Below are 25,609 nucleotides of genomic sequence, written 5' to 3'. Positions count from 1 at the left end.
CCATGATTCCAGTCTTTCTTTGAAAGTCCTTGTTCCCCTGGGTGGGGTCTCCACAGCTCCAGGAAGTCAGCAGGGAACGGTAGGCTCTCCCAGGGCCAGGCCACGGCTGGGCACTGGACTCCGAAAACGGATCAGAACTGGAGCAGGTCGCTCTAGGTAGGGTGGGCTGGGCTCGCCAAGCTCTCGGCCACCTCAGGGGCCAAGAGGAGGGGCGCGCAGACGGTGAGGTCAGAGCGGGGCGGGTCTCCAACCTGATGCTGCCCTCTTGGCTGTGAGGCCTGGGCAAACCACGTCACGTCTCTGAGCCTCACAACAGGCCCCACAGAATGGAGAAGAAGGTCTTAAAAAGAAACCAATACAAGAGCTGGGAGGCAACACCCTAACCCTTAACTCCCTTCCTAGCTCATGGGGTTGTTATGAGGATTAAGTAAATGGACCTCATATGTTCACTCAGGCTGCTCTCTGCCTGTGTGGTGGTGGCCCCTGCACTCTATGGGCTTTGGTTTCCCCATCTATAAAATGGGCCTCTTAATAGCACCACCGCCTAGGGCTGCTGTGAGCTTAATACATCCAAAGGATGTACTCTGACACTCAATAAATGTTAGCTGTTACTGTGTCATAATTTTCATTGTAACTGCACAGTAAATGCAAGTTATCGGGAGCACAAATTAATTTCAGCTCAGCCCCTGCCGCGGGCTTCTGTGGCATAACCATAATGACCACGTGTTCCAGAGTGTCTCAGCTCTGTCCCTGTGTTGCGAGAAAGCTGAGCTCTGGGCCCCCATGACCCCAGCCTCTAACACAGCTGCCTCCGCTGGATTCCAGGAAAACTGTCAGCCCTTGATCTTTTCTGATGGCCAGCATGGGATCCATCCATCAGAACGTTGTTGATGTGTCTTGGGGCAAACTCGGAGGAAGGTTCCACCCACTCAGCCTTCCCATGCACCAAGGATGAGCTCCCCTTTGGCCCTTGCTCCAGCACCAAAAGTGCGTCCTGGAAAAACCAGGACAAGGAAGGCCACGGGATGAGTCCCTTGCGCTTTTTGCCTTAGCTGCCAAGGAATGGGCAGCAGATTCGGATCCACACAAACATCATTTGCTCACCGAGTGGCTTCAGTGCTCTGAGCCTGCTTCCTCCTCTGTGAAAAGGGAGAACAGAGAACCCTCGGGGTTCTGCCTCCTCCTGGTCCTGTGAACGGGGCAGTTCCCTCCTCTCTCCCTGCGGCAGCTTCCTCTCCTGCAAGATGGGAATTGTGTTACTAACCACGCTGTTTGATTGTGAGGAGGGTCGCTCACAGGGCACAGCCTGGTGCCCACTACCCGGGAGGCGCTTTGTCACCGGGAACTGAAAAACGTCGCTTTTGTGGGTGAAGACCCGCTAGGTCTGGAAATTGAGGGTTTGATAGGCGGAGTTCACTGGAAAGTAGAGCCCTCCTGTAGCAATTTAAAAACCCGGCTTTGTGGTTTGATTGCAACTTGGATTTTCTGTTCCTGAGTGAGTTGCGGGGAGGAGTGTAGGCAAACACCCTTCAGCTCCCTGGAAGAAGAGGTCTTTTCACACACCCCCCCCCCAAGCTCAGTGTGTGCCCTTTTTACGAGGTGCACCTGACTGCCTGTGATTGCATGGTGCAGGGCCTGCCAGGGCATGCCCTGAGGGAGCAGTGCCCACGAGCCTGGCCAGGGCCTTCCCTCTCCCCACTGCCCTGGGAGACTGTGCCAACACTGCACACGATCAAGAGAGCCAGCCCCACCCAGGGGCCCCTGCAGCCCAAGCACAGGTCTTGGTGCTAAGGGAGGGTGGCTTAGTCTGTGGGATTCTGGGCATGGTTAAGGGAACGGGTTGGGGGGTGAGGTGTGAAATTCAAACCCCAGGGGAGGTTATGGCCAGAGGCTGCTACCCTGGCCCAAGGATGCTCCCCTAGCCCCTGCTTCTGTTCGCACGCCTCCTGTGACAGGGATCTTTCTCGCTCCCAGAGCCACCGTCCCCACCTTTGTGGATCACTTTTGCCTTGCTTTCCAAGTACGGTGCTCAGAGTCAAAGCACCTTCTCCTCGAATGGTCTAATCAGCATGCACTGGAGCAGCAAGCCCCTCCTTTGTCCTAAAGGCTACACTTCTGTTAATGCATCCCTATTTTGTTTGTTTCTCCCCACACGTATCACTATTGATCACACCAGAGTCCAGGGCTACTATCAACTAATTCTCATTCCTTCACAACTCTTTCCTACCCCTTCCTCCTTTCCTTCCCTCCTTCTTCCCTTTCTTCTCCCAGTTCAGGGCAATGCATTTCTGCGGCCAGTTTATTCAAAGGTGTATTGAGCATCTGCTTATAGCCAGTCCTGTTCTGAGCACTGAAGATGTATAAATGAATACTACCAGGCTCCTGCCCACAGGTGGCTTCCCATCTGCCAGTGGAGTGGATGTAAGGCTAACGGCTACGGCACCTGCCCTAAGGGTATAATTGAGGGACAGAACAAAGTGCAGAGGTACCTTGGAGGGGTGAGCAGCTACCATACGTGCACAAATATAAGGCAACCCAAATAAAGGTCAACGGCAACCTCTATTCCCCCAATGAGAAGATGCACCATAAAGCTGAATAGTCTAACCTTTAAAGGGTGAAGTTGAAATAGATATATACTTCCAATGTTTAGTTTTTTAGTGTGACCTATGTATTTTGAATAATTGTTACATGAAATATTAATTTGGAAAGACTGCCTTTGTCCACTCTCAAATTTCAAGAAACTATTTGGTTCAAATTCTTTGTGTGTGGCTTTGATGTCAGTGTCCCCATCATCTGGTGTGTGTGTGTGTGTGTGTGTGTGTGTGTGTGTGTGTGTGTGTGTGTGTGTGGTGGGCGGGGGGGGGTGCTTTTTTAGTTTTCCACAGCACATCTCATTCACAGGGATCAAGATGCTAAAACACAGCCCTTTTAGATACACACATCACTGGCCACTGGACACTGTGTCCCCTCCGCGGGTACCATCTGCATAACATTAGGGCAGCTGAGGCTTCATTTGCTGCAGGTAAGCATTTGTGGTCTACACAACACAGCCTCCTAGTTGGATGCTCTGAAAGTACCTTTAAAAGGTCTGTTGACACTAATCTCCCTGGCAGTCACCCTTTGTGACCTTCCCTTCGTAGTCCCAAAGTCCCATTCACACTGCATTGCTTTACGTGAGTAACATTTCCTTGACTCCTTTTATAATAAGGCTGACCTCTATATGCATCCCAAACCCACATGGATTGAGGGTTTTTTGAACTAATGTACCTTTTCCAAACAGGACTTGTGTTTAGAAATTAAGTAACTGAGAGAGCACCTATAATATGAGAAACTAGCAACTTGAATACAAGGCAACCGTATGTCCAGATATATAGGAGTCAGGGTGGGTGGGGTACGGAGAAGCTTCCCAGAGGCAGAGGCTTTGAGCTAACTTGAAGAATGAGAACCCTCTGGGATGGGTCAGGAACCCTAGACAGAAGGCACTGGAGAAACAGAGCCAGGGGGCTCTCCCCTGGATTCCCCCATTTCATTCACATAGCTCCAGGCCACCTTTGCCCCTTGCCAGCTGGGAGACTTTGGGCACCTCTCTTCTGTTCCCTGAGCCTCAATTTCCCTATCTGTGAGGTGGGGTAATAATACATATTTCATAAAGGATACTAGAGCATGGAAAGTAGGGCTGGAGGGAGGGGGGGTGGGGAGACAACCTGGTTTAGTATTGGGTTTTCTTGGGTAAGTCATTGCACCTCCTGAGCCTCAGTGTTCCAATCTGCAAAATGGAGCCCAGTGAGGGCAGGAACTAGCAGGCTTCACTTCCCATTGAGTTTGGTCTGGGTTCTTGCATAGGAGAGCTGCTCAGAAAATACCTGTGGGGTGAATGAATGAATGAGGAATGCCTGTCACTCCCTCTGCCAAGAACACTCTCCCCAGCTCTTCCCATGGCTGATTCCTTGCTGTTTCATCAGATGCAACAGGCATGCCACTAGGTTCTCCCTAAACCCCTCAAACAAAGTTACAATGTCACAGTTATCTTATTTCCCTGCTGACTCTGATCATAATATTGTGTGATCTAAATTGCTTGTTATTTCTGTTTTCACCATTTGCATGCCTTGTCTGTATCTACAGTGCCCAGCACAGCGCCTGGCATATACTTAATACGTGTTCTACTATGTTCCCTCCTCCCAACCTTTGGATACTGCCTAGGTTTCTCTTATTCGTAGGTCCGTGATCCTACCCCCACCGCGGCCACCCCGACTGGGTTATCTTTACACTGCCTTAAGCGACCTCCACTGCCTGCCTGTACTTCTCCACCCCGGAACCCCGCATTAGTGCACCGCCAGGGTGAGAGCTTGGCTCCCTATGGCCCAGCGCATGGAAGAGGCCTGGCATACACTAGGCCTTTTCTAAGTGTTGGAATAAACGAGTGACAGGCCAGCACGATGACGGGCCTGGCACCCCGAAGGCACCCGGCTGCCAACGCGTCTTCCCGCCCAGGGCGCGGGAGCCGCGCGAGCGGGAGGCTCGGCGGTTCTGCTCCCGCCGCCCGGTCCAAACTTTCAAAAGATGCGGCGGCGGCGGCCCCGCCCCTCCCTGCTTGGTTGGAGGCGGCGGGAGGCGGAGGCGGAGCCGGCGGGCTCGGGCCGGTTGGCTCCGCCTCCTCCCGCTGCCGCCGCCTCCCTTCAGGCGCCCGCCCCAGCTGCAGCCCGCCGGCTCGCCGGTGCAGCCGCGATGCCCCGGAGCCCGACCCCGGCCCGGGTGCCCGGCCCACCGCGTTATTAGCCTCCGTGCGCCCCGAGCGCGCCGCCGCCGACGCAGCGCCCCGACGCAGCGATGGGCAACACGGTGCACCGGACCCTGCCAGGTACGCCGCCGGGGAGCCCTGCCCGGGAGGCGGGCGCTGGGGTTCTCTTCTCCCTAGGGTACCCGCTGGGTGACTTCCGGAGAGCCACCCCACCCCTCGGAGCCCTCGGCGCGCAGCGGGCTGGAGTCTCCGGTGCCTCCTGCACCCCGGCTAGCGCGCGCCCCTCGGCGGGGTTCTGCGCTCCGGGAGGACGGGTACCGCGTCCTGGTTACCTTGGGGACCCCAGTCCTCGATCGCCCTGCTTGGCCAGAGGCGCGAAGGGGCCGCTGGGGCGATGCCGCGCGCCCCCTCGCCTTTGTTTCAGCCCGAGGGCGCTGAGGAGGGAGCCCGGGGCGCCTTGGGGGGTGACTGGAGTAGGGCTCCCCAGGGCTTCCGACGGCCAGAAGCCAGCCCTTGTGCCGAGACTGCAGCTGCTGAAAGAGGGGGGCGCTTGCAGGGGTACCCCAATTTCCAGCCGCCAGCGCCCCCGCGGCACATGCTGCCTTGGTTTGGCCACGTTCCCACGCGCACCCCGGCTGCGCCCCCCTCTGGTGTCCGCTCAGCTGGGGGCTCTCTAGTCCCTCAGAGTCACCGCTGCAAAGCGCATCGCCCCCTAGTTAACATCACGATAGAATCTCCGGGCCAGAGTAAGGGGATGGGGGGGGCGGGGAGGGGGTGGGAGAGTGGAAGATGGGGAGCAGAGGGGGCCTTACTAGAGAATACCTGGTAATTTGGGAAGCAGATCACTGTGCCAGGCGGCTCTGTGTCCAGCGCTTTGCATACCCCAGCTCGGCATACAAAGTAGCTTTTCATTATAAAGATATTTATCCCAAATTTACAAATAAAGAAATTGAGGCTCAGAAGAGGAGAAATGACTCACCCAAGGTCATACCGCTAAGAGGGGGTAATCTGGATTGAACCTGTTCTGCTTGCCCGGCCATCCCCCCACCCCAAGTCTTTAGAAAAAGCCCTTATTTTGGCTTAAGGCTGGGCATTGGTAGCATCCTTTAGGCACAAAGTGAGAGATGTGTGTATTTTTAAAGTACAAAGGCCCAGCTCAGTGGGGTAGCAAATCATCTGGCTGTGGGGCAAATTTAGTGTGAGGTTTTAGGAGCAGAGACACGTCACTGGTTTGTGCTCTAACACTCCCATATAGCCCCCCTTTCTAGGCTTTATATCAAAAAAATAATTGTTTCCTCCCCTGGAGGGGGTTGAAATGGGTGATGCTGTGCTCGGGATTCCCAAGGTTGCTTTATGGAAGAAGAGCCAACTCCTACTTTCTAAGCTTCTGGGCAGCGTGAGGGCCATTGTGCTCAAAACCCCCAAGATTTTCAGCCAGGTGAAGTCACCAGCAGGGGGTCATCAGCTAGCCAGAGGCAGAGGTGGGATTTGAACCCAGGTCCACTTACTGGAGGGTGGCCTCGATCTCCTATGAGCAGGGATGTTGGCTGGATGGGGATGGGAGAGTCCACCCACCTAGTCCGGAGGTACCCAGGGATGCCGACAAAGGTGGCAGCAGATATTCTCCTGGCCACAAAGACACCTGGCTGCATCATGGGCCCCTTTGTAGGATTTCTTAATAAAAAAATACTGATGCTATTCTAGTCATATAAAAACAAAAAAAAAACATTGTGCCACCTGTGGGTCAGCTTTAGGGTGGGTGAAGGGACAGACACAGCCAGGCAGGCTAAAAATACCTTGAGATTTATATATTCTCCATCCCACTGGGCTCTTGCTGTGTGGACTGGGCCATCCTGGGCAAGGAGCTGGGGGGTTAAGGTTATTACCTGCTGCAGTAGCTAAGTGTGAAAAATTAAAACTCCCCACGGGGCTGAAGCTTGCACTGAGTTGGAGGAAGGGGAGCGTAGTTGCTGGCACTGAGAATACGAAGGGCCATTAATTGTTTTCCAACCTGTTCTGTAATTAGTCTCTCACATACACCGGGCCATTCTTTACAACTCTGTGATCAGTACATGCCGCTCCCCACACTTGGAATAGCCTTTCTTGTCTAGTCCATCTCTTACAATTCAGCTTACTTGTCACCGTATCCAGGAAGCCTTCCTTGAACACCCACACCCAATCCCACCCTTTGCTAGGCTCCCTAGATACCTTCTTAAGTCTCTGCTTGTCCACCTGACCACGTTGCATTGCCGTCGCCCCTCTCCACAACTTGCCTTGAGGCTGCCTGAGGACAGAAACCATGTCTTGATTATCTTGGATCCCTGGTTGCCCAACCCAGAGCCTAGTGGCTGGCAGGGGCTCAAAAACCGGTGGTAGAGCTCACATGTTGCCTGCATCCTAGGCTGAAAGAATGCTTGGCTCAGTCCTGCCCTGTAGAAATCCTGGTGCTTTCGTTCTCAGGAAAAGGACACATGCGTGGGGTTCCTTCTATGGGACTTGAAATAGAGAGCTGGCATTTGCTAAGCACCTGGGTTCCATGCCAGGCTTCCTGCATATGTGGCTTCATTTACATGCCAAGCATGCTCCCCCTTAAGGCTCCTGCACTTGCTGATCCTTCTGCCTGGAACATTCTTCCCCCAGACCTCCACATGGTTTCCCCCTTGCTTCTTTTAGGTCCCTGCTCCCATGTGGGTCCTGGCGTTGCCCCTGCCCCCGGCACGCCCCACTTACTTTCCCCCACTCTGTGTTTCTACATAGCATGATCACCATGTGCCACACTGTATGTGTAGTTAGCTGTTTCATCATCTGTCTCCCCAGGGAGGATTTTGTGTGTTTTATGTACCGCTGTATATTCAGCACCTGGAGCAGTGGCTAGTGCATAGCTGTTCGGTAAATATCTGTTGAATGAATCGATGAATTTAATTCTTGCAACAGCCCTGCAAGGTAGAGATCATCATCTCCATCTACAGATAAGGAAACTAAGGCTCAGGGAGATAAAATGACTCACCCCAGTTCACACGGCTCATCCAGTTGGTAGAACCAGGACTGGAATCCGGGTTTATTTAGCTCCAAAGGGCCGCATTCTTCCTCTGACATGCAGCATCCCCCCAACCCATGGTTCAGACATCGGTTGGGGCCCCCCGAGTAATTATGGTATGTTATTGTATGCAGTGATGACAAGCCAAAGAAAGGGAAGGTCCTTTATGATCGCTGTAGGGAAGCCCCTTGGTAATCTTCACAAAGGGCACATTCAGAGGAATGCCCTATAAATGGAACGGTCCAGGAGTCAGCAAGGGAATTCACATTTGCTAAGTTCCTACTGTGTGCGTTACCCGTTGCAGTTCAGTACTGCAAAGTAAGATGCCATTCGTCTCCATTTTATAGATGAGGAGACTGAGGCACAGAGAGGTTACCAACACTCGATGCAACTCACACAGTTAGGCAGTGGCAAAGCTGGGGTTAGAAGACCCAGGTCTGTCTTATTCCTGATACCCCCGGCCCTTTTCTCTGGATTCCGTTTCCCTTAATCTGGGTTTTGTAAAGAAAAATAAGAAGAGTATAAACAAGTGGGGTTAGGGGAGACTGGAATTCTGGGGCAGGGGGGGCTCTTCCCCCTTCTTCTACCAGTTCATTGCAACCCCTCCCTCAGCTCGCCTCTCGAGCTCACGCATAGTTCTGGTTGGACAAGAGACTGAATTCAAACTGCCAGTTGGGTTTAATCATTAAGTTGGTCTGTGCTTGACCAAGTCAATGGACCTTTTTAGTGTTAGTTCAATAGTTAGGCATCCTAGAGGTTGGAGTGAAGGACGTGTGTTGACCTTGTTCTGTGCCAAACTCTGAGTCAGGGCCTTTACCCACATTATCTATCTTAAACCCTTGTAACAACCCTTTAGAGGGGCTATAGTTACCCCATTTTACAGGGAGGCAACATCTCTCCATGTGCCCAAGCTGGAGGGACTCGGGTCTGTCCTGCTCTGCGTTTTCCGGAGTGTGCACCTTCACTGATTCAGCTGACATCTTTTAGCCACCTGTCACGTCCCAGGCCCTGGGGTTTCAGCTTGAATGGGATGGACAGCCCCTGGAGGTCCCCATCGAGCTGGCCTCTAGTGGAAGAGGATATAGGATGCATTAACAGAATAGGACAAATAGCTGGTTGTCTCGATGGAGAGCACAAGCTGTTGCTACCCTGTGCCTCAGAGGGGGAGGGGTGGTGCCCAGTTCCCCCAAATGAGGCCTGGCCACCAGACCAAGTGCTCTGTCTACTGGGGGTCATATCTGACCAGCTTTAAAAATAGAACAGAATAAAAAAGAACACATCAAGTGCATTGAGGTAGTAAGGAGTGTTTTTGCTTCATGAACTTGGTTTCAGTTGTGTGTGCGTGCGTGTGTGTGTGTGTGTGTGTGTGTGTGTGTGTGTGTGTGTGTTGGGCTCCGTGGGCTGCAGTGATTAAGAGTTGTGACGAGACCATTCACTGGTCTACAGCAGTGGGAGGTCTGGTGCTGGGTCTAGAACACAGATCTCGGAGTCAGGATGCCTGGTTTCAAATCTAAGCTCAGCCATTTCTTAGGGGAGTGACTTCAGGCAAGGTCTCTCTCTGTGCCTCTGTTTCCTCACTGCGATACGGGGACGACGGGGGTAGCTCCCTCGTAATTGGCGGCGGCGATAATTAAATGGAATAGGGCAGGTAGTCTTGGCACAATGCCTGGGGCTTTTGCTATCATGGTTATTGTTGCCCTTCACTTCCTGCCTTGAAAGCTCTGTCCCAGGTGACCACCAGCCTTGAATCCAGGGGCCCGACTGGGAGGCGTCCCTTTCATGCGTACTGACAGCAGCAATTCCTAAGCGTTCTTCAGCTCTGTCCAGGACACCAGATTTCTGACGAGAAGAATCTTCTTGGCAGGTTGCATTTTGCCATTTTCGTTTGTTCACCAGACCTCCAGGCTGGGCTCTGTGCTGAGCCTGGGGTCACAGTCTGGATTGAGGGACGCGAGGTCTAGTGGGAAAGACCAACAAGGACGGAGCAGTTATAGTAAGTGGGGGAGGGGGACCCTGGGGGCCGTGATAGCCCAGAACAGGAGGCAGGAAGGCTTCCTGGAGGAGGTGCTGTCCAGTGAGACCAGAAAGCAGAGAAGTTAGTCAAGGGAAGGAAAGCTGTTTAAGACAGAGGCCCGAGTGGAGGGAGAGCAGGGCATATGGGGGGGGAACTGTGGCATTCTGGGGATCCCAGTGCAAGCCGGGGTGGTATGTGGAGTCAGGGGCGGGCAGAGGCCATGTGAGAGGAGGGGATGGTTTCTTGCAGGCCAGCCCGCAGTCAGGAGGCTTAGATTTCTTAGCTGCCACGCTCCCTGCCGGGATGATGTGCCGAGTTTGCCAGCAGGGGCATAGCATTTTCACTGGGCTTGGCTGGAAGGACTGTTTAATCTTCCCTGCAGACAAGAAGGGTCAGCTCTGCCCTCTTTTGGACCAAAGCATTTTCTGTATTTAGTGGTGCTCTATGAGGGCTTAAAATAGAAGCCCAGAAGCCAGGGCTGTGCTTCAAGCAGAGAGGGGAAAGGAAGGAGGCCTGGGTGCAGCCCTGTAGGTAGTAAGCGCTCACCCGGGCTATAGTAGAGCAGTCAGATCTTCAGCATGCTTGCCCCATACCGGGCCCTTTATCTATTTCATTCCTATTTCAGCCGTCAGGACCAGCCTTCCAGAAGTAGTTTCCCATTTCACAGATGAGGAAACTGAGCTCAGAGGAGAAACGAGACCTGCCTTGGGACAGGCAGCCAGGAAGTTGGCAGAGTGGAATTTGACCACAGGCCTGCCCAGTTCCAAAGCTCCTTCTCCTCCATCACCAAGGGGCACTGCTCCCCAAGGCATCTTGGGGCTGCTGCCCTTTGTCCTCATCCTGAGCCCCACCCCTCTCAAGCTGTCCTTCCCATGGACAGAATGAAGCTGCCCATGGAAAAGGTCCATCCCCCTCATCTCTCCCTCCCTCCCTCCCTCCCTCCAGGCCTGGAGACTCAAAAGCTGACCTCTGGGAATCCTGCCCTGGAGGAGGGGGAACCTGAGCTCCTCACCCTTTCCCCCAGGCTTAGGCTCCTGACGTTTCTGCCTGGTAAAAACTGGCCTGCAGTCGGCCACTCCCACCTGCCATCGGCAGGGGTCACGGTGCACCCACACCCTCTCCCCTGAGTCCGGCTATTCACAGGCCCTTCCCGCCCAGAGGCAGCCCCACCAATCAGTCAGCAAGGGCACGGGGCTAGGGCGAGAACCCTTTGTCGTCCAGCACCCAGGCTTTCCTGCAGGTGAGGAGCAAGCATCCTGTCTCCCTGCTGTGCTGTCATCCACCCACAGCAGAGTTGGTAACAGCACAGGCTGTGGTCCTGGTCCCACGTCCTCCTCTTAATCGTAGCCCCAGGCATGCAAAGCGTCTGGCAGATAGGAAGTGCTCACATGGGGTGCCTGTTAGGATTATGGGCTTCCTGGGGACACAAGCCCCTCCTCTATGCTGAGCCCTGTGCTCCTGAGGGAGACAGACTCAGAAGAACAATGACCGCTAACTTGTATCACACAGCCCGTCTGTGCCAGCCAGAGTTCTAAGTAGGTGCCTGCACTTGACCCTCCGAACAAGCCCCATGAGAGAGCTATTACTGTTAGTCCCTTACAACTGGTGAGGGAACAAAGAGGACAGAGAGGGAAATAACTTGCCCAAGGGCACACAGCAAGGGTAGTCCCACAGGATTCCTGCTAGAAGGAGAGGATGTTTGTGCGGGAAGGGTGACTGCTGAGTCAGGGTGGGGGGTCAGGTGGGAGGCGGTTCACATTTGCACTAGGAGCCTTCATAGTATTGAGCAGAAATCTGTAAGCATTTAGAAATCCCGCAGGTCGGGTTTTTAGTGCGTTCACCTACTTCTGTAGTTGTCTGTCTCACGTCCTGCCTCTAGGCGTGGCAGGGTGGGGACAGTCTCCAGGTGGCCTGTGGGTTTACTGAGCCGATCCCAGCTGATATTCCCTGACGTCTGTTGTGTAGATCTCCAACCCCCTTTCAAAGCAGGTCAGGGGACAGGTGATGTCCTGAGGGCTTTCTAGACAACAAAGCAAGGGCCAGGTCATCTCGGGGAGAGCAAAGAATCCCCTGCAACATAGCCTGAGGTCAGAGAGCAGACCTGATGGGAAACGGTACTGTGGATCAAATGTAGACATGACCAGTGTGTGGACATCATGTGGAGGCAGGTATCAGCTGAGTCAAAGGAAGAACTTTCTAACTGTGGAAGCAGTCTGCAGGCGGAATGAGAGCAGTGAGGAACAAGTGCCCTTTGCTGGAGTGGCACTGGTGTTTAGCCCAGCTGGGACTTGAAACGGACATTGTAGAAGCAACTGAGCATCACATGGATCCAGGATGAATGGTTCATGAAGGTGCCCTTTGACCTCGGGGTCTTATGGGGTGTGCTATCCACTGTTCATCTGCTGAACGCCTGCAGGCCCCTTCACAATCTTTCATTTCTATAATCCTCCGGACAGTTCTGTGGCTTGGAAGGTCTTGGGCCCATTTTATAGCTCAGGAAGTAAGGCACAGACAGATGAAGCCGCCTGGGTCTGTTCCCCACCCCTAGTCGCCCAGCCTCAGCATTTCCGCAGACTCAGTGACAGATATTTCTGAGCGGGGTTTGGGACAGTCGTCCTTGGACATCAGTCCCAGCTCACCCTTGTTTCTTTTTCTCTCTGCATTCTTACTACTGGGACTCAGCTGGCCTCTTGCCTCACCTCTGGGCGGTGGGGAGAAAGTTCTTTTATGAGTAAGCCATTTGGGGAAATGGGTGAGTGGGGGTATCTGGGGCAGGATTGGCACTTGGCAGGATGCCCACAGCTATTAACAAGTGTATTCTGTTTATGCCTTCAACATTACACATTGTTTATATTACAGTTATATCCCTTGGGCACGTGTTTTCTTTCCTTTTCCCCCCAAGGATGATGGATTTAAGAGCTGGGTGGGCACATGCATACCCTGTATCTCCAAAGCTGGGTCTGCCTGGTAACTTTCCACTCCACCCAAGAGCTTCCCTTCCCCTCAAGGTTTGGGGGCAATTCAAGGTCAGGAGATGGGACAGCGGAATTTCCCTGACTCTGAGGATGGCCCAGACCTTCATCCCTGCAGAGAAGTCCCCCAGGGACTCTGTTCCTAGGACCGGAGGGAGCTTGGAACCTACTTCCTATTTGGCAGATAGGGACACCGGGACCAGAGTGCAGGGTCACACAGCAATTACAGATGAGGTCTTTGACTGGAATCCCAAGAGAGGTGATGGACAGAGCACGGTTTTGGAGGCAGTCTTGAGTTCAAATAGTTCTACTCTATCTAACCCGTGTCACCCTGGGCAAGTCATTTCCCTCTCTGAGCCTCCACTTTCTCGTCTCTAAGATGGGGATAATGATGCTACCTCCTTTGTGGTCAGGCAATGAGGTACAGATAGGGAACTGCGTGGGAAGTCTGAGCCCAACACAAGACAAGGACTCCAGAAGTCTCCCTGAAGGCAAAGGGGTCTGCGCTCCTGAAATTGACGGGGTTGAGGAGGCTGGGGTGGGGAGGAACAGTAGGACCATTAGTCCTGTTCCTCTCAGGTCCCCGTGATAGATCACTGAAGTACCCGCTGGATGGCCAGAGAAGCAGTTCTGCATAAAGGTCAAGGGCATGCATGGAGTTTGGCTTCCCATCTGAGTGGAATCCTGAGCCAGCTCTTTCCGGAGCCACACAGGCTTCCTCCGGCATCCTCAGTCCTCACTCACCTACTCCCATGAGCCCTCGGGGATTCGGAGGATGGTCAGCATGATGGAGGAGGTGGAGGGAAAGGAGAAAGCTAGATCTTCAGAGAAGGAGGCAGAGTGGCAGAGGCACCCTCCAGAGTCACTTCTTGGCGAGCCTCAGAGTCCAGCATGGCAGGGAAGGAAACTTTAGCTGAGGACCCACACTGTGTGCGGGGCACCGTGTGGGAACCCTGTTCCTTCCCCGCAGGGACGGCTTCTACGCTTTGCCTGAAGCAGCCATAGCCTCTTCTTCCTAGCTTTGTGGAGCCAGGCTAGTAGGGGTTCAAATGCTAACTCCATCACTTCCTGGCTGTGTGGCCTTGGGCAGCTCTCCCAACCTCCCTGAGCCCCCCTGCCTCACTGGCAATGGGTCTGGTAGCAGTTACCTCACCCAGAAGGATCACAGGAGGTCTGGTGAATGTAGGCCAAGTTTCAGTCTCTGCATTGCCCCCTGGAAGGTCTGTCTCGCTCATCAGGTCCCACCCCCAGTTCCTTTTTGAGGCCTTGGGGACATTAGGCACTGGGGCTCCCTCCCTGCCCTGCTGTAATCAGTCACCCGCTTTCCTTTTTTAGATGCTGCTTATTGTTCATCTCAAGTTCCGCCAAACTGTGGCCTTTGAGCCGCTCAAAACAAGCTGATTGATGATATCCTCCACCCCCCCCCCCATCCCTCCCTGAAACCAAGTCAGGGCATCACTACACTCCTTTCCCAGAAGGTGGCTTAAGCTGCTTGTGCATCATCTAGCTTTTTTCTGGCATATCCAGAGGGAAGCAAGAGACCTTGGCGTGGAGTGAGGCATAAAACAGGAAAGATGCAGCCTTTGGAGTCAGGACCAGATCTGAAAACAGACCCTGCCCTCACAGGCTGCTGGCCCTCATAAGGATGTCCACCTCTCTGGGCCTCGGTTTCCTCCTCTGGAAGCCACCCGGCAGGAGGTGGTGAGGGGTGAATGGACCACATGGCAAGCACGTTCACTGTGCCAGAGCTGGGCTCCCCACCCCTCAGGGCCAGCAAACATTGCCCAGCGGTGGGGCTCACGAGGAACATTTCCTCAGCTCTAGGAGCCAGGACAGCACGGTTCAAGGAGAGTCTCCTCCTTCTCCAGCATCGCTTTGACCCTGAGAAGCAGGACCAGTGGATCTACTGTTCCACAAAGTCAGGATGGGGCCCTACAGGTTAGTGAGCAGTCAGGCTTCTGGGCTCCACCCAGGCCAGAAGAGTGGCTGCCCTCAAGGCAGAGAAGGAGAAAGTTGGCAGACTCAGCCAGCTTATCAGCAGGTAGGTGCCAGGGGCTGCCTGGAGGAGAAGCAGGTGCCGAGCAGGGGCAAGACTGTACCAGCAGTTGGCAGCAACATTTGAAACCTGGACTGTTTTCTTACTCCCGCCATGCTAGGTCATTCTGATAGGCAGGAAGAGAGACAGGGACAGTTTCCATGGGAAGAAACTGGGCTTGAAGAGGTGGATCTTGGGAGAGGTGGATCCTTCAGGGTTCCTACCAGCTCCAAACACTTCAGTGGTCCCCTGAGGAATTTAACCCCCTCAGCACGGCCTTTAAGACCTTTTGTGATGCAGCCCCTGACTCCCTCCTCCAGCCTCCCTGCTCCCTTCGGCCCTATATTCCTTATAGTTCCTTAAGTGCATTCCATTCATTCTCACCTCCAGGCCTTTGCCTGTGCTATTCCCCCTGCATCAAACACACTTCCCCATCCCTACCCTCCTTCCAGCCATTTCTGCCTCAGTCTGCAGAGTGGCTCCTCTGAGAAGTGTCCCCATGGCCCCAGCCCTCCCTACCACCCACCCCGTGCTGTCCTGGTGTCTGCGTCCGTCCCCCTGCTGGCCTCTCAGTTACAGGGCAGGGCAGGGCAGGGCAGGGCAGGGCAGGGCAGGGACTGCGGTTGCTTGTTAGTGCACGTGTCCCTGCAGCCAATGCAGGCCCTGGCATGGGGCGCATGCTCCATAAATGTCAGATGAAGGAGGAAGTGATGTACTTGAGAAAGAATGAGGGCACATCCCCCACTCCGGGCCCTAACTGTGGGAGCTGGCACCTCTAAGGTCAGAGTCTCCTGGGGCAGTTTATCAAGAAGAGACCCCAGCGCAGGGGCCCGGCAGAGGGTCAGAACGGACCAGGAAATCTTGACTCCACTGAGCACCCGAGGGGGAGTTGGGATGACCTCACCCCCTGGGAACTTGGCGCATCTGAGCCCACTTGAGCAAAGAGGGCTGCCACTTAGGCCTAGAAGGAGCAGGCTTTTCTCCCAACAAGCGGTGTCGCCTGACCTCTGGCCTCCCTCCCCTCCCCAGGCTCTTTGCAGCTGCTGACAGGAGTGTGGGACCTTCCCGGCTGCACTGGGGTGACCGAGTTTTGTTTGCAAAGAAGAGGGGAGGGAGTTTTGTTTGCAAAGAAGAGGGGAGGGGAGGAGCAGGGTGGCGGTTTCCCATGTGGGCTGGCCCCCTTCCATCCTGGGCGCTGGCCTCCCAGGCCGCTGAAACAGAGAACAAAGTCCCATTACGCTGGCGTCTGTCTCCTGGGCGCATGTCACTGCCCCATTTGGCAGAGGTGAGGGGAGGTTGGTTGTTTTTTTTTTTTTTTTTTTCTAGCCCACTTTCAAACCCACCAATGGCAAAGGTACTTCCTGTTGCCAAAGACGGATATTCTCATCCTGCCTTGGGTGGAGGAAAGCCTTGCCAAATACCAGCCTTGCCTTTTCCTCTCTAAAGCACACGCTAACACACACACACACACGCACCATGTTGCTTCCGACAGCCAACAGCGGTGGTTTACATTGTGGACTTGGGCAAATGTCACTGGAACCAGAAACTTCTTGCTGGAGGCACACAGTCTAAGGTTAGAGGTTATGTGCACCCAGGAAGCCTCTGAAATTGAATGCCAAATTGTGTGCATGGAGGGTGGGTATTTTGGGGGGGGACAGAGGCCCATATAGCTTTCATCACCCTTAACAAGGGCCATGACCCCTGCTCCCGACGGTCACAAGGGACTGCCTTGGAGAAGGGGTGGGCTGTGGGAGGAAGGGCCCAAGCCTGGCCCTCGGATGCCACTGCCCAGCTTGGCGGCTTCGATTTCCTCCACTGGAAAATGAAGGTGGTAAAACCAGGGTTGTCCCACAGACTAAATCAAATAAACAGAGGCACCTGCCGGCACGTAACAGGAGCTCGGTAAAAGGCTGCTTGTGAAAGGAGGGGCACAGAATAGACCGCTTTCCCGGTTGGCGATTCCCTTTCCCTGTGGAGCGGAATCTGCTGACAATTTCAGCCAGAATGCCATCTGCTGGAAGCTGCCAATGCTGGAAGCTGTCATCTCGGCGGCCAGAGAAGCTGGAGTGTTGCTTCCTGCTGTCCTCTTGGCGGTAAATGCCATTTTCTCCGGCTCTTTTTAGATCAATGGAGGGGCTGGGCTGGGGTGATGACCGGGGAACATTCAGGGGGTGGCACAGTGCATAATGGGGACGCTGCCGGGATGGCTTAAAAATGGGCCTCTGCCCTTGGTCACCAAGGGAAGGTGACCCCAGGGTTTTCAAGAGGCCTTTCCTGGCCAGGATCACCACTAGCCCGCCATGGACAAACATGTCCGGATGTTTTCCTCCAGACCCACAAGTAGATGTCTCTGGTGTGAGAGGACATCGGAAACCCTTCCTTGTCAAAGGAACGAAGGTGGCTGGAGGGACCAAGTGTTTAGTGAACACCTACTGAGTGCCAGGCACTGTCTGATGAATTTACCTCACCAATTCAAAACTCCTCACAGCAGTCCTGCAGGGCAGTAAGGACTCTCACCAGTTTTCTAGGCCTGGTTGGGGAGACCCAGAGAAATTAAGCATGGACCTTACTGTCATCACACAGCTATGAAATGACAAAACAGAATTTAAACCCAGATCTGTCTGCCTGCAAGCCTGTGTTCTTTTTCACTGCCTCTCAAACTGAGATTTAAAAAAAAAACTCTGGGAGAGCTGGAGGTGAGGGCTCACCTACGAGTTGGGTCTGCTGCCTCCCACTGGGAAGGAAATGTTTAGTGATCATCTACTGTGTGCCAGGATTTGTGCCAGGCTCTCTCTGTGCTCTCATGGCCCCTCAGCAGCCCAAGACAGGGGTCTAAGATCACACACCATTCCAGATGAAAACTTGCAGCCCTGGGAAGTGACCTGACTGCCCAGGGACCCAAGGCAAACGAGCAGCAAAGCACAGGCTCGAACTCAGAGCCCAGGAGGGGTGTTCTAAGGCACTGATGCGGGAGGACCACAGAGCCACCACCAGAACTGCTCTTCTGTCCACCTGTCTCACCAAAGGACTCATGCAAGGCTGGGGGGTTGCAACATTTCATCAGAATGGAGTCCCGTCCTCCCTAACCATCCACAGCCACTCAGTGCTCACCCCACACCCAAATCTCTGGCCCATGCGTTTAAAGTCCAGGCATTGCTTCCTTGATGAAACGCTGGAAAGACCCTCCCCTCTGACCTTGGCGGGGCTGGAGCAGCCTTTGGTCAACTGTGAGGCTGGGCCAGGACTGTTTCCTGCTCCCTCCTACGCCCGGGATGGGCTGCTGCAGAGGTCTCCTGGGCTCCTACTTCGCAAGACTCCCTCTGCCCTGCCTTGTCCTTAGAGTCCCCAGGTCTGATTCCTGGCCAGAAGAAGAGGGGGCTCACTGGCCATAGGTGGCCCCCCTCACAAGCCGGCGGGTACTCATCCTTCCATGGAAGGAAGGGGGCATGGGGCCTCGTCCTGGCAGAAGGTTTTCTCACCAGTTACAGCGTGCCCATTTGAATATGGTCCTGGCAGCTAGGAACCTCTGTGCCCATAGACTCAGCCATTTGGGGGAACAGCTGAAGTGATCCCCAGGAGGGGAACGGTGGGGGACATCTTGGCCCTCGATGGAATATTCTGCAGCCACGAAACACAAGCACTGTGAATGCTCAAGAGCCATGGGGGGGGGGAGGGGGGGAGGAATGCTTTTTATGTAATGCTGAGTTAGAAAAGAGAAGGCAGGAAGCAAAACTGGCTGGGGGCTCTGATTGCAACGAACTTGGAAAAGGTGCTCAGTACTTCCGCACCGCTTATGGAAGAAAGCTGGGACGGGAGGAAGGAACGCTGGTTTGGAGTCAGACATTGCTGGGTTTACGTCTCAACACTGCTTCTTGCAGCCAAGGGAAGTGTCTCCACTGCCTGGAGCTTTGTTTTTCACCTCCACAGTTCTGCAGGTGAAGATTCATTTGGAGAATTAGCCACAACCCCAAATGGAGAACATCTGGCCCAGGCCACAGCACACAGCGAGGGCACAGCCAATGGTCCTTACGTGGATAGGGGCCGGGCAGGGCCAATGAAAAATGCCGTGGGAGTTAGGGTGTGAAGGCAGGGAGAAGGGAGGGATTTTTCTCATCCTTGCCAAACTTTCCATAATGTGGCTGTGGTGTTTACTGCAGTAATTTAAGCCATAAACTTCAGTTTTTCCGTCGACCTCTCTGAACTAGGATGTTCTGCAGGGCCCCTGGGGTCCATCCACACTGACATTTTTTCTCTTTCTTGGAGAAGCCACTTTCCCCGAGCCAAGCTAAAAGCAGACGTTGGTGTACAATTTGGAGATTGCTCATTACTGTTCTTTCACCTTAAGCATTTTCTATTTGCATAAATAACACATCCTCTTTAGACACTTTTGCAGTCTGGTCTTTTTGCCTCACGTCAGGGCGCTGGCCTCTGAGGGGGTAGAAACTGTGTTTATCCCTCACTCCCTGAAGGAAGCTGGATCATTTAATCAAGCCTAAACGAGTCTGTAAACTCCGCTGGTCACTTGGCTAGATTTTGTCCTAACATATAGTTGGTTTTACAGGAAACCTCCCCTTCTGTGTCTCCCCAGCCAGCGTTCATTTCAACCGCCAGGCCCCTCTGACGGATTATCTATGTAAGGATTCCCAAGCTGTTTTGCGAAGAAACTCTCGGATTGAGAGACAAGGCTGGGAAAACAACAGCGATGGCAGGGGCGAGAAAAATAATCACATCACAGTGGCTTGTGGTCTTTGGTGCTCAGAAGGGCTTTTGATCTGTGGTCCTATTTAATGTTTCCTGGAGTGTTTGCCAGCTGTGGGGACCTTGGGGAGAATTCGGCCTGTGGGCACTGGAGGAAGCTGCAACCCAGAGCAGCTGAGCGGCTCGCACAAGGCTACGGCATGCATGGGGACGCAGGCTCTGTGGTCCCCGAGCTGCCTCTCCTGACGGTTTACACCTGGTACTTCCCTTAGCTCATTTTTGTCTTCCAAAAAGCTCTCCAGTGGGCCCTTGCTCTTATCCTTGTGGTTCTGGAGATGACCCACAGTCTGGCTCTGGGTTCACCCTCCCCACTGCCTTGGGGGCCCCTCCCTGGCAGGCCGTGCTGGCCTGCTCTGCCGAAAGCCCTGCGTGGCTCCCTTTCCTTCATGTGTCATTCAAGGTTACGGAGGAATTCCTATCAATCAAGGAAGTTTGGGCTGCAAATAGGAGAAACCAAGCCAACCCGGCTTATAAGCAAAAGAGGGCTCTCCTTATCCTCCTCGGGTGGAAGTAACTGTGACATTGTGTCCTTTATCAGAGGTGGCCTGCCCAAACCCCTACTGAACTTCAACTTGGCAGGCCCCTCTCCCTCTTTGGGCCCATTTCCCCACCCGTAAAATGGGCCTCTCAGAGATGATTTCTGAGGTCTGCTCTAGCTCTAAGAGAGGCAACAGTTGGCATTTATCAGGTGCCTGGTAAGTGTCAGGCCTCTGCTGAGCATGGGGGAATCAAAGATGAAATGGAAAAGCCCCCACCCTCCAGGATCCAGCACTGGTGTCTTCCTCTCCCTCCTTACCACCTCTCCGCCTCCCCTTTAAGTATCCATTATTTGTCTTATTTATTGCATATATTTTATACACCCAAGGCAAGTGTATTGAATGGCTCATTAAAACCTCAAAACTCCAAATCTCTAGGACCAGATCTGATCCCTTCTCACCACCTTTACAGGTCCTCCCCACCTCCCGATGTCAGCCATCATCATCTCTGCCTGGAATAATCCAGTAGCCTTTGTCCTCCCCAGCTTCCTTGCCCGCCCCCTCGAGCAGTCCCCTCTCCACACAACAGCCTAGCAGTCTCACCTCTCTGCTCTAAACCTCCAGTAATGTCCCTCTCCCTCGGAGTAAATTAGTTAAGGAAGAAACAAGCAGCAACCATGGGATCTCCTCCCCACCTGCCACCCCCTCGCGGCTCCAGCTCTGCTCTCACTTGCTTCCACCTCCCCTGCTTGCTCACACCCTCCCAGCTGGCTTCCTTGCTGTTTCTCAGCCACGCCAGCACATTCCCACCTCGGGGTCTTTGCACTTGTCGTTACCCCTGCCTGGAGCGCTCTTCCTGCCTGGAACGAGATACCCTCGTGGCTCACTCCCTTCGCCTCGACTCAGAAGTCACTCATCAAAGAGGCCCTCCGTGGAAGTGCTAATGCTTCGTTCTTCCCTGCTTCTTTGGCTACGTTTTTCTCTGTAATGCCTCCCACCAGGTAGAGGTTTTCCTTGTTGCCTAACTTTGCTTCCCCCCCACCCCCGGAATGCCCATTCCATCAGAGCGGGAGCCTCATCCCCCTTGGTAACTGGTTGTATTCCCAGTGCCTAGCATATACGAGGTGCTCACTGAACATTTGTTGAATGAATGATTTAAGTCCCTTAAGTTTTTTTTTTTTTTTCTTATGCAGGACCTTGGCTTCATTTCTTATACTTTCTTCTGTGGATCTGTGGCTTCTGTTTGGAGGGGGGCCTCCAGCTTCCCAGCATGGCTGTCTACCTCCGTGACTGGGGCGTCCCTCCCCACAGGCTTGGGGAGGGGAGCCACGGCTTGCCTGCCTCATCATCGCCTCTCCCTCTTCATTTTCCCCAGTCCTCACTCCCACTAGGCTCAGCATTAATGAAAGCCCAGTGACGTGCCCAGAGCACAGTGAACCCTGTGGGTGGGTGTGGGACGACTAGTCCCTGCAGTGGATTCTCGTTCCCCGGAAGGCTGTTCTTCTCCCACGTCTACAGACCATTGTGTGCTAGGGGTTGCCTGCAATTTATAAGCACTTGCCATGAAAATTGTACTCAGCTGCTGTTGTGAATGAGAAGCAGAGACTCGTGCAGTAATTACCCACCCCACCATCTCCCAGGCTTCCAGAGCCTCGCAGGAACTGCCCCTGGGATGGAGGACAGGTGGGAGGGATGAAGCTTCCCACCTCAATACTAAGCCACCTGGGTCTGTGGCCAGCAACCAGCTCCTTTGAAAAGAGACCTTCCCAAGATTCTCCAGGTCCTCTGGGCAAAATTCCCTTAGAGATGAATCTTGAAAGGGGCATGTTCTAGAAAAGCTAACCTTGTTTATAAAGAATGCCTTCATTTTCTGTGGGTAAATGGGAGGGGAAGTCACAGCATCCTGGCTTGGGTTTCCTTTGGAACCTCAGTATTCTGATCATGTTATCACACTGTGCCAGGCAGTATTCTAGGAACTTCATCCTCATGACCTTTTAGCAGCTGTGTGGGTTAAACAATGTTCCCATTTTACAGGCAAGGAAACAGGCTAAAGAAGTGACAAGATCTAGTGCATGTCACACAGCCAGGAAGTGCTTAGAGAGCTGGGATTCCAGGCTGCACTCTATATTGCCTTTTATTCTATTGTCAGGGGAATGACCCCAAGACTGCCTTCTTTCTATTGCCTTTTCTGCCTTGCTTTTGAACAAAATTTGCACAGAGAAAATCAGCCAGACCCCCACTACTCCCCTAAGAACCCAAGGCCCCAGTTGCCTTTGGAAGGACTCTACAGCCCAAAAGTGGCCCTTGGAGGAAGCGTCTAGATTTGGAGATTTGATAGGGACAGAGAAGTCACTTGACCCCAGCCTGGTTGTTGTGACAAATTCATTGGTGTTGGCCCTACTGGGAATGAAACAGCTCTGAAAAGGTTTTCACTACACACACACACACACACACACACACACACACACACACACACACTAAGCCTCGGTTTGCTCATCTGTGGAGTGGGTATTGTGACATTGTGTGATAGTCATAGGTAGGCTGGCGGTAGCTGGAACCTTCCCAAAGTTTATCAATTACCAGTCTGATGAAGATAGACTTTAAAATGGCAATGATTATTAAAAGTCGAATTGGGGCCGTGAAAGTTCTGAGAGGCCCTAACCCTGCTGCCTGTCTCTTCCCGCAGACCCGAGCCCGCCGGCACGCCTCCTGGCCACCCGCCCATGCTGTGGCCCAGGGCCGGAACGGCGCCCGGTCCTAGGCGAAGCGCCCCGCTTCCACGCGCAGGCCAAGGGCAAGAACGTGCGACTAGATGGCCACTCGCGGCGGGCCACCCGGCGTAACAGCTTCTGCAACGGCGTCACGTTCACGCAGCGGCCCATCCGACTGTACGAGCAGGTGCGGCTGCGCCTGGTGGCAGTACGCCCGGGTTGGAGCGGTGCACTGCGCTTTGGCTTCACGGCGCACGACCCGTCGCTCATGAGCGCCCAGGACATCCCCAAGTACGCCTGCCCCGACCTTGTCACGCGACCTGGCTACTGGGCCAAGGCGCTGCCCGAGAACCTGGCGCTGCGTGACACCGTGCTGGCCTACTGGGCAGACCGTCACGGCCGCGTGTTCTACAGCGTCAACGACGGCGAGCCGGTGCTCTTCCACTGTGGCGTGGCCGTGGGCGGCCCGCTCTGGGCGCTCATCGACGTCTATGGCATCACGGATGAGGTGCAGCTCCTCGGTAGGTCACGGTCTGGACCAAGCAGTAATTCTGTGTGCATGGATGTGTATTTCTTTCATACTCACAAACACGAAGGGCTTACTTTGCCAAGCCTTGTTCTAAGCAGTTGCCGCATTTTCACTCTTATTTTTTTTATTTTTTATTTTTTTACCACAACCCACCATCCTCATTTTACAGATGGGAAAACTGAGGCACGGAGAGGTTAAATAACTTGAGTTGCAAAGCCAGGACTGGAACCCACACGGGTTGGGTCCAGAGTCCATGTCCTGGCCCAGGTTCATTCAGACCCCTTCATCAGGTACTTACGCATTTACTCATTTTTTTTTTTTTTACCCATTCCTTTGCTAATTCCTTCTCTCCCTGTTCATTTGCTCACTCAGTCATTCACTCACTTATGCATGTGTTTGCTCGCTCACTCATGCATTCAGTCATTAACACATCCACTTACTCAGCAATCAAATTTACGGCCCAGTCCTCGCACATCTACAGTGCCCACTGCCAGGGGCTCAAGGTCCACCGGGGAGGCAGGCAGACAAGACAGGCTAGGCCTGACTCTAACAGAGGAGGCAGCCACTAATGCTGAAATCTGGTGGTGAGAATTCCTGGGCGTAGAAACCCTTACCTTGAAACTTTTTTTTTTCTTTTAAAATGATTTAAAAGTCACATAATGTCAAAGTAACCATTTTAAAGTGCACAATTCAGTGGCATTCAGTTGGTAACCATCACCTCTAGTTCCAAAACATTTTCATCACCCCAAAGGAGACCCAGATCCTCATTCTCCCCTACCTCTAGCCCCTGGAGACCACTGACCTGCTATTTGTGACCTTAGCTCTTGAACTCACAGGTTACATGTGAGCCAGCCCAGCCTGGATTTCTGGGGCAGTAAAGGGAGATCAGTTTGCTCAGAGAATCTGGACGTAGCCCTATGTGTCATTTACTTGCAGGGAATACACAGATCTCAAGTTTGAGTTTTGAGAGACTTATACACCTGCTCGTAACCCAAGAAAGTTCCCCTCTTTTGGAAGCAGCCTGTGTTCTGATTTTTTACCACAGATTAGTTGCACTTATTCTGGAACTTCGTATAAATGGGATCATACAGTATACATGCATTTCTACCTGGCTTCTTCATCAAAGCACAGTATTTTTGAGAATCATCTATGTTGTTGCCATGTAAATCAGTAGTTTGTTCCTTTTTAAGTGCTGAGTAGTATTCTGTGGTATAGATGTACCCTGGTTGGTATATCTGAACGTCTGGGCTGTTTCTGGGTTTTCTGCCTTGCACCTTGAAGGAACGAACACTCCAGCCCGGGCTCCTTGGCCACCACTGCCACCCATACCACCACTGGGCAAGGAGGGAAAATGCATGCATCCCGGCTGTGCCCTCCTTCCAAAGAAGGAGGAAGGCAGCAGAACTTCTGAGGATAGGGTTGAGGGGTGCCTGGGTGGCTCAGTTGGTTGTGTCTGACCATTGATTTCAGCTCAGGCCATGATCTCATGGTTCGTGAGATGAAGCCCCACATCGGACTCTGCTGATAGCGAGGAGTCTGCTTGGGATTCTCTCTCTCTCTGCTCTTCACCTGCTTGTGTGTGCATGAGCGCTCTTTCTCTCTCTCAAAATAAATTAATTTTCCTTAAAGGAAAAAAAAAAAAGAGGAGAGGGTTGGGAGTCACACAGACCTCTGTTTTATACCTGGCTCTCAACTTGCCAGCTGTGTGGGCTTGGCCAAGTGACTGAACCTCTATGTACCTCAGTTTCATCCATAAAATGGGTTCATGGTAGCACCACCTCATGGCATTGTTGGCAGGGTGACACGATATATGAAAGGGATACAGCACAGTGCCTGGCACATAGAAGATACTTAAGAAATAACATCTAAGAAATCAGAATCTCTGCCCATTTGCATGTAGGAGGAAGCACATGTCTGAATTTCATGCTTAGGCAGACCAGACTGAATAGCTAACCACCCTGTAAGCTGGGACCTTACTTGGGCATTTTAACCATATTCCCCCACACTCTTTTCCATGGAAGGTTCTGCATTTCACCTCCAGGAGACGTAGATTTCTAAAGCCTCCTAGATGTGTCACTCTTTTTTGGAGTTTTTTATTCCTACAGAGCAGAGAAACAATCACTCCTCATTCACCTGCTCCCTCACATAGCCCATGTGTTGAGGTAACAGCCAAGAAATCGCAGCCACCCCATAACCAATGCAAATGGCTTGGGGTTTTTTGAAAATACAAACTGGAAGCAGCCTTTGGTGACTTAGTGAATCTGAATAAACCTGTGAGGAGTCATGGACTCTTCCCCCATTCGCCTAGCAAACTTTTATTAAGCCCCTCCAATGCCTCA

General features: G+C 53.2%; 1 protein-coding gene and 1 long non-coding RNA gene across 3 annotated transcripts in view; both read left to right on the top strand.

Moving 5' to 3' along the window:
- Positions 1 to 4,673: 4,673 nt before the first annotated feature.
- NEURL1B (neuralized E3 ubiquitin protein ligase 1B) overlaps positions 4,674 to 25,609 on the top strand; it is a 39,076-nt gene continuing 18,140 nt past the window's right edge. The window contains exons 1-3 of one of the 2 annotated variants that reach the window (XM_045035476.1): positions 4,674 to 4,858; positions 14,580 to 14,699; positions 22,717 to 23,262. In XM_045035476.1, the coding sequence (XP_044891411.1) occupies positions 4,828 to 4,858; positions 14,580 to 14,699; positions 22,717 to 23,262 (697 nt within the window). In that variant the 5' untranslated portion in view covers positions 4,674 to 4,827. The remainder of the gene's footprint in view (positions 4,859 to 14,579; positions 14,700 to 22,716; positions 23,263 to 25,609) is intronic. The other variant, XM_023259599.2, reaches the window with a different exon arrangement.
- On the top strand, positions 16,921 to 21,775 carry LOC123379551. The gene is made up of 2 exons (XR_006584130.1): positions 16,921 to 21,031; positions 21,224 to 21,775. It is a non-coding gene; the product is annotated as an uncharacterized LOC123379551 (long non-coding RNA).

Source organism: Felis catus, chromosome A1, assembly GCF_018350175.1.
Source record: "Felis catus isolate Fca126 chromosome A1, F.catus_Fca126_mat1.0, whole genome shotgun sequence".
NCBI classification, from domain to species: Eukaryota; Metazoa; Chordata; class Mammalia; order Carnivora; family Felidae; genus Felis; species Felis catus.
This window is presented reverse-complemented; position numbering and strand designations above follow the sequence as displayed.